General features: G+C 60.6%; 1 protein-coding gene across 2 annotated transcripts in view; it reads right to left on the bottom strand.

The window, feature by feature from the left end:
* Positions 1-4,006: 4,006 nt before the first annotated feature.
* AKT2 (AKT serine/threonine kinase 2) overlaps positions 4,007-11,857 on the bottom strand; it is a 33,106-nt gene continuing 25,255 nt past the window's right edge. For both annotated transcript variants that reach the window (XM_077840088.1, XM_077840087.1), the window contains exons 10-14: positions 11,360-11,488; positions 10,530-10,744; positions 9,896-9,983; positions 9,122-9,224; positions 4,007-8,437 (exon numbers count right to left, since the gene is read on the bottom strand). In XM_077840088.1, coding sequence (XP_077696214.1) covers positions 8,358-8,437; positions 9,122-9,224; positions 9,896-9,983; positions 10,530-10,744; positions 11,360-11,488 — 615 coding nt within the window. In that variant the 3' untranslated portion in view covers positions 4,007-8,357. The remainder of the gene's footprint in view (positions 8,438-9,121; positions 9,225-9,895; positions 9,984-10,529; positions 10,745-11,359; positions 11,489-11,857) is intronic.

The raw sequence follows: 11,857 nt of genomic DNA, 5'->3' as shown, positions 1-11,857 counted from the left end.
TGTGGCAACCAAGGTCCTGTCGTGGCACCAAGTCTTGTATAAAGGGGGTCAAATGAGGTGTCTCAGACAAGGTGATGGTTGGCGGGTTAGGACTGTGCTGTCTATATGTGGGTATCATTTTTGTAGTTAGAGAGATGACTATTGGCTCTGTACTGTCTGTATTTCCAATTTATGCTCTGCTTCTGGGGACGCCCCAGACACGTTGGCGTCAGCTCTGCCTAGCCTGCTCGATGGCCCATTAAGGACCATCAGCGATACAATGACCCACTGAGGGAAGGCAGACACGCCTGGGGACTCAGCAAAGGGTGCAGGGACCTGCCCATATGACTCCAAACTCCATTTTCCTGTAACTTTCCACAGTCTGAACAAAGAGGGGTTCTTACTCTTGGAGGAGACTAGAAAGGGCTGATGCCTCCTCTCCATCCTGTCTTCAGTCCTGCTTCCAACCTTTGGAGGGACTTGGCTACACTGAAGGACCCATCCCAGCTGGGGATGTTCTCCAGAGACTTGATTTGAACCTGCCGTTTATTCCGTCACTGCTACAAGCCTGAACCAAGGACTTTGCCATGACTGTGTGTCATTGATTCCATTTCACCCATTCCAGCTCTCACCTCTATCCTTTTCCTTTTATGAATAAACCTTTAGATTTCAGATTCTAAGGGATTGGCAACAGCGTGATTTGTGGGTAAGATCTGATTTGTACATTGACCTGGGCCTGGGGCTTGGTCCTTTGGGATCGAGAGAACCTTTCTTCTTTTACGGGGGTATTGGTTTTCATAACCCTTCGTCCCCATAACAAGTGGCACTGGTGGGGATACTGGGAAACTGGGGTGTCTAAGGGAATTGCTTGTGTGACTTGTGGTTAGCCAGTGGGGTGAGACCGAAGTCCTCTCTGTCTGGCGGGTTTGGTTTGCCTTGGTGGGCACAGAAACCCCAGCCTGGGGCTGTGACTGCCCTGCTTGAAGCCGTTTGTCTGGAATTGGCGCCTCTCCGGGAGGGTCCCGCCAGAACCAGCCTTGTTACAACAGGGTTACAATGGCCTTCTGAAGGAGACGGGGACAGGCCATCACTCCGCTCTTCCCAAGTTGTTGTGGACTCGCAGGCCTGTGTGCTCTCAGCTCCCCACGGTTTCCAGGGAGAACCCCTCGTGTGCCAGCCCTTCTCGAGGTCACCACCTCTTTGCCAGGGTCGAGCTGCAGACTCCTCCGCCCCTGGGACCGCTCGCTGCAATCCCCCGGGGGACCCTGTTACTGCAAAAGTCCTTCTCTCTCCCAGGGCCAAGCCGCAGTCTCCTCCGCCCCTGGGACCACTCGCTGCAATCCCCTGGGGGCCCCTGTTACTGCAAAAGTCCTTCTCGCTGGTCACACACTCCCAGGGGTTAAGCGTAGCTCCTCCGCTCCCTGAAACCGCCCCTCTCTGAGCCTTCAGCACGCCTGGTCCTCGTTACCCCCCTTTGTTTTACTGCTCCCCAGTCGCTTACTGCAGGATGTTCGGCCCATGGGGTGCAGTAGATCCCACCCCTGCCACCAGTTGTCACGGGGTCCCCGGGCGATGCTCTGGAACTGCTCCCCACGAAGCCAGGCAGGACTCTGGGGGAGTCTCCTCTCGGGGAGCAGCCTGTCTGCAGGACACACAGCTCACCCGGCTTCCACCTTCCTGGGTCTGACCTCGGAGTATCATTCAGCGTCCCCTGCCCCACCCTGTGCTTCCCACAGCAAGTCTGCCTGGGTGGGGTCGGGGGGGGCACAGGGCCCTGCCCCCCAACTCCACAGTCAGACGGGACTCTCAGCCAGCCAGCAAAACAGAAGGTTTATTAGACGACAGGAACATGGTCTAACACAGAGTTTGCAGGTGTAGAGAACAGGACCCCTCAGTCAGGTCCGTCTTGGGGCCAGGGAGGCCAGAGCCCCATCTGGACCTCCCCCCATTTCCCCAGCCAGCTCCAAACTGAAACTCTCCAGTCCCTCCTCTGGCCTTTGTCTCTTTCCTGGGCCAGGAGTCACTTGATCTCTTTGTTCTCTAGCCCCTTCAGTCGGCACCTTTGCGGGGGGTGGGGGGCCAGGCCATCAGTGGCCAGGAGACAGGGTGTCGGCCAGTCTCTGTGCAGACACCATCACACTGGCCCCCAGGGCTCTGCGACAATCACCCCCCTGAGCCCCCCACCTAGAGACTTAAGAAAGGCATAGGGGAAACTGAGGCACACACCCAGTATTCAGAGAAAACATTAAGAACAGTCCCATATTGTCATAGTGGCCTTGGGCACGTCTCTGCTGGTCCCTGGGCCTCCATTTCCTCAGCTGTAAAATGGGGACAATGATCCTCGCTTTGTCTCTTTCGACTGAGATCTTAGGGCCAGGGACTGTCTCATGCTCAGGGTCTCGGCCCGACAGGGCCCCCGATCTCGGCCAGGGTTTCTAACTGCTGCTCCAGTGCACATAGTGAGCCGTCTCGTTCGCCGCCTTGTGCAGCTCTCTGCTTGTGGGAGGGGGCGGGTGGCTCTCACACCCCCTCCACCAGGAATTTATTTCAGGCTAAAAGGCAGAACGAACCCACCTGAGCCCAGGGGATCCGTGCTGGGGCCCAGCTCAGCCGGGTTTGTGCGTCTCAGCAGGCCCCGGCCCCGCTTGGCTGGGTGACCTCGGGAAAAGCAGGGCTGCGGGTGGCCGTGCTGTGTGGGGCGTCAGGAGAGAACCGAGGGCCAGGGAGGGGGGAGGCTGCGGAACTCCCTCTGCTTCTGCCCCCCGCAAAGCCCACGGCCTGTTTTCCAAAAGGCGGCAGGGGGCTGGGGGGGGGGGGGGGCGTTAAAAACCTGATGTCCAAGCGAAATTCCATCCTGGGCACTAATTCCCTTCAGCCTCCCTGAATTTCCCCTGCAGCTTCAGCTGGATGCAGGATCCGTCCTTGTAGCCATTCGCTGTTGCTGTTGAACAGTTGCAGTGTTTCACCCCAGAAGTGGCTGCATCACAGCACTGGGTGAGAGATCCCGGTATAAACAGCCCCTGTGCCCCACCCCAGAGGGGGCTGCATCTCAGTGCAGCACAAAGGGTCTCTGCCCCAGGGCTCACCCCAGAGACAGCTGCATTCCCCGAGGCAGTGACCGTGTGTGTGCGCATGGGGGGTGTGTGTGAAGGGGATCAGGCCCCATTGGGTTGAGAGGCCCAGAGAAAAGGAATGAAAGGGCCACAGGGCAGCCCCACATGCAGTGAGAGGGGGTGGGGAAGAGGCGTTCAAGCAAGGAGCACAGGGGCTAGGAACCGGACACTGCAAAATGTCCCCTCCTTTGCCACGGCCTCCCTCTGCCTCTCTCTCGGCCTCCGCTCCCGCTCCGTAATATGGGGAAAGGATCCTCCCTTTGTATATAGGCTGGGAACTCGGAGGGGCCCAGACCGCATCTCCTTGTGCTGCGCAGCGCCCGGCCCCACGGGGCCCCGGTCTCGGCAGCGCTGTCAGCATAGGGCCATGAGAGGCTCACGGGAACGTGTGTTGCTTTGAGAGCAGCTCCTGACTCCCCACCCGGAGCCAGCCCCACCCCATGCCCCGGCTGCTGGGCTCCCTTGGGACCTGGCGAGGGGCTAAGCACGCCCAGGCTTGTGGGGTGAGTGAGGGCCTGGCCACCCCCAGGCAGGGCAGGTCTATGTAGAACCCAGAGGACATGGGGAGTTTCCTGCAGACATGGGGGGGCTCCCCAAGGAAACAGGGGGAGCTGGGCCTGGTTCTCTAGGGCTGAGCCCGCAGCCTCCACCTCTTCCCTCCGGACCCCTGGGAACTCAGCACCCCTCAGAACCGGGCCCTGGAGCCTGGATTTCCCAGCGCCGGCCTGGGAAAGAAGGCCACTGCCCCGGCCCTGCAGGGCATCAGGATTTCCCCTCTCTCTGAAGCAGCAGGACACACGCAACCGACAGGATACGGGGCCGGAGCGAGGGCAATTCCTGGGGCAAACCCCAGCGCCGGGCGGCTGCGATGACAGGATTTGGGGGACAAGGGGGAAAACGCATGGACCCAAAGCTTCCAAAAACCATTTTATTGCTTGTACCGTACAAATCCGAGGGCACAGGTGACGCGCCGTGGACAGATTTACAGAACCAAAACACTCCAGGAACTAGGAAAAGCAAGAATAGTCAGAACTCACAAACTATCTTACAGAGTGAATCAAGTATCACAGCCCGGCCTCCGGGCCGCGTGCGGCCAAAGCTTCCAACTCCAGCTTTGGAGACGTTCGTCCCCCCGTTGCTGTCGGGGAAACCCACAAGGACGTGTCAGTCTAAGTAAATGCACCTCAACTGCAGCAACTACAGACATGGGGAAAAGTTTCTGGGCCCCTCCCTGCTGGCGAAGGGAAGATGGCTGGGCTGCTCGCCGCGCCAGGCATGCCCCAGCACCCCGGCAGAGCTCACACAATCCAAGCTTGGGGACTGAGGTCAGCTCGGGGGCCGCTGGCAGGAGCCGTGCCCGAGATCCCAGCGTACCAGCTGCAGGGTCTGCATCATTCATCCGAGGTGCCCATCGCGTTGGAGGTTCCCTTTGCCACAAGAGTAAAATCTCCCACCCCACCGGGTGAGAAAGCTCCTTCCCCACTGGCTGCTCGTCCATCCTCAAAGCTGGGCGAATGCTGGGCTGGCCGCAGACCAGGGCAGAGAAGCGCTCTCAACGGGAGCCGTGTCCTGGGACAGCCCCTGCCAGCCGGGGAGGGGCAGCCGTTCACCCCTGGACGCTTGGTGAGGCACAGAAGGGCACTGGCTGGGCAGCAAGCCCAGTAATGCTGGTGGGAGGGAAGGACTCGGCAGCCCAGCCCCTGAGCCAGGTGAATCAACACGAAATTCCAGCGACTCAGCAAGCGAAAGGCCAAATGGACATTAAGGCTCTAAAGCTCTGCGAGAAAAAGCCACAGCACCGTGCCCGGGGAGCCGGCAATCTGGCCAGACGGGCAACCCGGGCGGCCACGTGGGTTTTAAATTAAAGCTTTGCTAGGGTCCCACCTGGCTCCCTGACAAACGCAGCGTGAAATACACAGCCCAAGCAACGAAGCACTTCGACAGCATCTACAAATGCTGCTCCACCCAGGCGAGAGCCAGGCCGCGCCGCCCGACCAGCAGCCCGTGGTCTGCGTGTGCTCGGTGTGGGGCTGACGCGCTGCTCCCCGGACGCGGGGCCCCAGGAGGTTCTCAGTGGCCAGCTGAGCTCTGCACATGCAGAAGGGGCCTTTCTCCAGAGAGGAAATTGCCGGCCCCCATTGAGGGGCTCACGCATGGGCCTGACACAGTCTGGGAAGGCCCAGGGAGGTTCGGAGAGCTGGGCTGGTGGTTAAAGGCACCGGACTGGGAGACGGGGGTTTCCTCCGCAGCTGTGTAAGCCTGGGGGAGTTCCCAGGTCCCTGGCCATACAAGGGGGATAAACCTTCTGCTGGGACCCCGGGGACAACATTGACCCTGGGGGCCCCGTTCTCCAGGCACTCGTTTGCTTTCCCCTCCCCGAGCCCAGCTGCGGCCAGGAGCAGACCCCATCGCAGGGGGGAAGACGAGCTTCTCTCCAGGGGAGCCAGGGCACACCACCAGCTCCTCCGTTCAGCCTGGGCCTCCCTGCAGGGAAGTTCCCAGATGAACTCCAGCCAGCGGCTCTGGCCACTCAGGGCCACCTCCCGTTCTGCGGGTCCCCTGCCAGAGCCCTGGGCTGCGGGAGGAGACAGACCAGTGCTGCCAAGACTCTCGGGTGCACCCTGAGCGAGCGGGGGAAACCTGCCCCAACCCCCGTGCCAGCGTTGCCAGGGGTGCGTCACAGGCTGGGACAGGTCACGAGACCCGTCCCCCCTCCTCTCTCGGGGCTGAGGCTGCACCAGGCTCGGAGCGCAAAGAGCCTGAGCCTCAAATTCAGCCCAGCTAACTGCGGGCGGGCGCCACAGCCAGGGACGGGAGGGTTAAGGGGAAGTTGCAGCAGGGTAGGGCGGCGTATGAGCCCTGTGGACCCCCTCACTGAGTAGCCCCAGATCCCGCAGCCTCAGCCCGGGCTCAGGCCTGCGGCTACCTGCTCCCCCTGCTGAGGGTGCCTGTCCGGGGTGGCAGCTGAGCAGCGGGGAGTCTTTCTCCCAAATCCCAGCCAGGCTGCACGGCCGGCTGCGGCTCTTGGGACGAGGCTCCCGCCCTCCCTGAGAAATTCAGAGACTTCAGTGAGGAGCAGCTGGAGAGGACCGGGACCCAGATCGGCGCTGGCTCGGACACTGGTAAAGGCGGCAGAAATACTCAAGAGCTTAAAAATTAGGAGCTGGCAAGCATGCCGAGCTCCGAGGCGGCAATCCCGGGGCCTGACCTTGCACAGCAGGAAGAGCTAAGCTGAGTACTTGGGGCATCTGTACCGAGAGCCCTGGCCCCCCATCCCTCAAATCAGGCATAATCGGCTAAATACCAAAACACGAGGCCACGTGGTGTCCTGGCCGTCAGCCATTCACCAGTGCGTCCATTGCCTGCAAGGGAACGGCACCATGGGGAACGAACCCCCAGAATTAACGGCTAACCGGCTGACCTAAGTAAAAATCTTGGGGAAAGAGACCCCACACACCAGGGACGCAGCCCAGCTTGGGCACCAGAGCAGGCGAGAATATCCCATCAAAACGTGTCTAACTGAAAAACTGCCAGGCCAGGCTCTCGGTCCAAGCGGCTGCAGACCCCCCGGAGTCAGGGTCCCCCCGCCACGCACCCTGAGGTCGCCTCACCCGCACAACGTGGCTGTAACCTGCACCCCAGGTGCATCGGCAGCCTCAGGCCATGCAGCTCGGATGGCTCTCTGCCACTGGGCTAGGGGTTGCGATTTCCGGCCCAGGCGAAGCTCAGAGACACTGGCTCAGAGACGCTGGGCAGGGAGACCCGCTGTGGCTCTGGGATGCCGGGAGGAGCAGAAGGCAGCTGCTCCCCCTGCCCCTCAAAGCTGCAGATGGTTTCAGAGCATTTGAGTCTGACCCACGCGGTCCGGCAGCTTAGTGACAATGGGGAAAGAGCGCTCAGCTCCCGCGACTCGTAACTTTCTCTGTCCAGTCTCCGCTGCCCGATGCACTCCGCCCAGGAGCTGGTGCTGGGAGGGACGGGCGGAGCAGCGCTCCCCAGCCCCTCGGCAGTGTCCACGGCAGCCCAGGGTGCGTCCGAATGGGGAAACGGGGCCTTTGGCGTGTGCTGTGGGAAAAGATTAGCCCGAAGTCTGGGGGCTGAGCCGGCGGGCGAGCGGCTCACAGGAGCTGCGGAGGAAGGCGCGTCTCCGGCCGAGCGCTGCAGCGTTTATTAGCTGCCTGGTCGTTCTGTGTAAAATCCTGCCGCACACAGGGTGTGAAGGGACCGCAGCACCGAGCGCACCGACTTCTGGCTTTAAGGCAGCTTTGAAGAAAAACATTATTGCTTTTACAACCGTGCGCGTCGGACACAGGTACCGCCGTGGGCTGGGGTTGGCTTTCCTCCGGCAAGAACCCCCTCCCTTCCTGACATGCCACTTCCCCATGGAAAGGGCCGGCTTCTTCCTTAGTGCTCTTGTGCGTGGGAGCCCTGCTGAATCTCCAAGTGCCCACCAGACTCCCTCCCCCCGCCTGCCCGCAGAGATCCACATGGCTCCAGCTGGTGCCCCTTTCCCAGCAGGTGTAAGGAAGGGCTGCAAAGATGTAACAGGCAGAAGAGAAAACAGGAACCAGGAACCCAACCCTGGGGCTGGCGAGCCAGTGTTCCTCGCTGCACCGGAGCAATGAAGTAAACAGCAGCCCTTGGGGTGAGGGCCAACCCGCCGGGCTCTCGGCCTGCTCGGAGGGTTTACTGTGCGTCCCAGCGGAGATTCCGCGTGGCGTCTTACGTCACGTCCACACAGAGTCGCTCTCCGTGACCAACAGAAATCTCTGGACAGAACGGGCGTCATTCCTTGCAAGTCAGTTTCGATTCCACAGGATTCCTCTCCAAGAACCTCTCTCCTGGTCTTTGTTTTTTAGGTTATGGCTAGTTGACAACCCGGCTCGCTGGGCCCTTGGACGCTGGAGGAAGGCTGAGAGAGGGGCTGTCTCATGGGGTGGGTGTCTTTAAAAGCTGTAAGCACTTCTAGGAGTTTAAAAATAAAAGCAACCCCATGGTACTGAACCAGCCAGGGCTTGGAGCTGCTCAGAGCCACGGAGCAAGAGCACTTCCTTCCTTTCCACGCAGCTCAAAACGGGGAGCTAGCGTCTCCCCGCTCGCCTGGTGGTGTGATGCCAACCTGGCTGAGTTTCAAACAGCTGGGGCGGCTGCCCTGCAGCCTCCGGGGGCCGGGCTAGTGTGTGACCAGATTGCTGGAGAGAAATCCAAGGAACAAAACCAACAAGTTCTCCCGTGCTCGGAGCCCAAGTCTCTGCCTGCCACCGCCTATTCTCGGATGCTGGCGGAGTAGGAGAACTGGGGGAAGTGCGTCCGCTGATCGGCCTCCAGGGAGTCCATGCTGTCATCTGCAGACAGAGAGAGAAGCGGCTTATGGGGGGGTGGGGGTGGGTCTCCAAGCACCACAGGGAGTTGGGAGCACAGGTGGCCTTCAACAGGACTCATGCTCCTAAACCCCTTGGATGCTTCCAAAAATCGCCTAAAGAGAGCCTGTGCAACCCGAGATGCCCAAGAGTTGGGCTACGTGGTGTTCTCTCTGCCTCCTTCCCACCAAGAGAAAACCAGGGGCCCGGTGGGCTGGAACCGTGGAGGCTTGCTCCCAACTCCCAGGCTGGGTCCCAGTCTACACTGGGGACCACCGTTCCCTTCTCCCTCCGCAAGCGGCTCTCGCCATGTGGTCTGATCAGCACACGACAATACAAGGCCCTGGATTTGGGCTGGTCCTTGTGAGTGCTCCCAGAGTACGTGATCAAACCCTGCGTCCTGGGGTCTTTCAGCCGACATCCCTCCACGGATATCAGACACGCCGCGTACAGCCCCGCGCACTCTGACCCTAGGGCAGCGCTGACGTCCTCACTACACAGTGCGGTGCCATGAGACAGTGGGTAGAGCTCAGGAATCCTGGCTCCCGGTCCTGTGCTTAGGCCACTAGACCAGCCAGGCTTCCCCTGCTTTCTGTGCTGGGTGGGGTGGAGCTCCCCACATTTCAGCCCCTCCCCAGAGCCCAGCGCAGCCAGCTCAGCCATACTCACATCGGTCAGGAGGCGTGATGGTGATCGACTGCGCTGTGAACTCATCGTCAAAGTATCGCGTGTCGATTTCAGATGTCACTTGGGGCTTAAACGGCGGGACGAGCTGTGGAGCAAGAGAGGCTGACATCAGTAACAGGGAACGCCCTCCGGCTCCCACCCTCCCCAGCACGGCAGCGCGGCTGGGTCTGCGCCTGCCACCGAAACCATCCCTTCGGCTGCATTCCAGGGCCCAGCTACACCTCAGCTCACATCAGCCCCAAGTGGACGCTCGCACGTCTGCTGAAGGGCAGCGTCAGCCAACCTGTTACACCGAGCGACGCCGCTCGCCATCTGAAACCAGCCCAGGGACTGAGTCGATTTCCACTCACCCCGTGAGCTAATCCCGTGCAGCTCCACCTAGACCAACCCAAGAGAGGTCGCTGAGCAGTGACGCCTGCCTGCCATGTGAAGGGAGGTTCCCGCGAAAAGCAGGGCTGGCTTTAGACACAGCTCCAACCCCTCCTTCCCCAGGTCTGCAAACCGATCACTGCAGCTCTGAACTAAGAAACGAGAAGCCGTGCAACTGAGCCGCCTAGGCCCTCACCCCGCGCCCACGTGGGGGTATATCATGAGCTCTGCTCTGTGCTGATCAGGTGTTAGCGAAGGGTGGGTTTTGCACAGCCTCACATGTACACTCAGTGGCAGCGGGCTGTTCTGAGAACTCTTCAGATAAGTGGTTCAGGGGATGAGAAAAAACCCAGGACCTCCACAGCAAAGAGGGTTCCCCCCTCTTACCTTCTTCTGAACCACGTCTTGCCAGTTGATGGCTGTGAAGAAGCGGTGCTCCATCACCTCCTTGGCGTCGTTTGGCCCTCCTCCGAGCCTGGAGACACAGAGCATCCTTACTCCCTGGCCCTCGCTCCAGGGCCTGGGCTACTTGCACTGGTTTCCAGGTGCGATTTTAAATCCATTTAGTCAGATGGTGCCAAAGGTCAGGGAGCCCCTTGTAAATCCACAGGATCCTGGCATGTATCGATCAGCAACACCGAAACCAGCGCGTCTACCTAGACCCTCAGCCTGGTCCCGCTGGACCTTCTGTGTCTAGACTCCTAGAGTCCGAGGCCAGCGGGGACCACTGTGATCAGCTGGTCTGACCCCCTCCAACCCAGGCCAGAGACCTGCCCAGAGAAGGCCCTAGAAGCTTTAACCCAGGTTCTCCTGGGCAGGAGACCGAGGACACTTCGCCTCTGGTCTGCACCTGCCATGGGGGATCTCCCGGTGCTTTCCCAGCCCTGACCGTCTCCACAGCGACCGACGCACCTGCCGTGGAGCAGCTGCCACCCCCGGAAGAAAGCCAGTGAGAGCTGGCGCCATGGGACCAGCTTGGGCCCAGCGAGCCCCTGGGTGCATGTGCCCAGCACCCACCCACCTCTGCTTGGGGTCCTTCTTGAGCAGCCCGGCCAGCAGGGCCTTGGCCTCGGGGCTCAGGGTGCGGGGGAAGCGGATCTCCTCCATGAGGATCAGCTCAAAGAGCCGCTCGTGGTCCTGGTTGTAGAAGGGGAGGCGGCCGCACATCATCTCGTACATGACGACGCCCAGCCCCCACCAGTCCACAGCCCGCCCGTAGTCATTGTCCTCCAGCACCTGTGCGGGGAAAAGGGGGGGCTTGTGAGCTGCGGAGAGGAGTCCAGCCACTAGCCCCCCTCCCCTCCCAGAGCCGGGAGAAAACCCAGGAGTCCTGGCTCCCAGCCCCCTGCTCTAAACATACTAATCCACCTAGGCAAAGGGTTTTCCTCATCAGCTTTGTTTCTACCTTAGAGTGGGGAACAAGCTGGCCAGAAACGGAGTGGAAGGGACCGTTCTGGTGCAGCGAGGGCCTCGTCCCAGCCGAGCAGCAGAAGGATTCTTGGACGTGTCTAGGAGCCCTGCTGGCCTGAGGTCAGGGTGATGCCCTGGTTTGTGAGGTGTGTCTAGCAGCAGCATTCAGCGCTGCCACCAACCTCCTGTTACACCCCACTCCCGGCCACGGGACATTGACCTTCGTCTGTGGGCCTGGCCCAGGGGGCTGGGTCCGGGCCGGGCAGGCAGGATGCCTGGGTTCTGCTCCCAGGCTCGTCACTGTCCGTCTGGGCGAGTCCCGTCCCCCCCACCTGTGGTCTGGGAGCTCTTCGGGCAGGCACGGTCTCTGCCCATCCAATGGCCCCTGGCCTGGGTCAGGGCGGTGCTATCGTAATACACCTAAGAGTGAAAGATCAATACCTCCGGGGCCAGGTACTCCGGCGTCCCGCAGAAGGTTTTCATGGTGGCGCCGTCCGTTATGCCTTCCTTACAGAGCCCGAAGTCCGTGATCTTTATGTGGCCGTCTTTATCCAGCATCAGGTTCTCCAGCTGAAAGGCAGAGAGGGAGCGAGGGGGTCAAAGCTCCGGTTAATTCCGCTCGCTTGTCCACACAGAGCCGAGACTGTGAGCTCGATGGGGCGCAGTGGCTAGTCCGGGGCAGGCCAGGGAAGCATAAAGATGCCACCAGCATCATTAGTCCTGGGTAACGATCAACAGCAAGTCAATCCTCGTCAACCCCCGAGAGAGCACTGGGCCTGATGTGGCCTGCGAGGGATGCAGGCAGTTGGCTGCATTCAGGAGCAGCCCAGAATCCCACCCTGAAGCCGGCTCTCCTCGTGGGCACAGCCTCTGGGCAGAAAGGCGAGCCAAGGGCAGATCATCCAGAACACGAGGTTAGGTAAAAGAGTAATTTTAAAC

This window comes from Eretmochelys imbricata, chromosome 23 (assembly GCF_965152235.1).
Source record: "Eretmochelys imbricata isolate rEreImb1 chromosome 23, rEreImb1.hap1, whole genome shotgun sequence".
Classification (NCBI taxonomy): domain Eukaryota; kingdom Metazoa; phylum Chordata; order Testudines; family Cheloniidae; genus Eretmochelys; species Eretmochelys imbricata.
The sequence above is the reverse complement of the archived record's forward strand: the minus strand, read 5'-3'. Positions and strand labels throughout refer to the sequence as shown.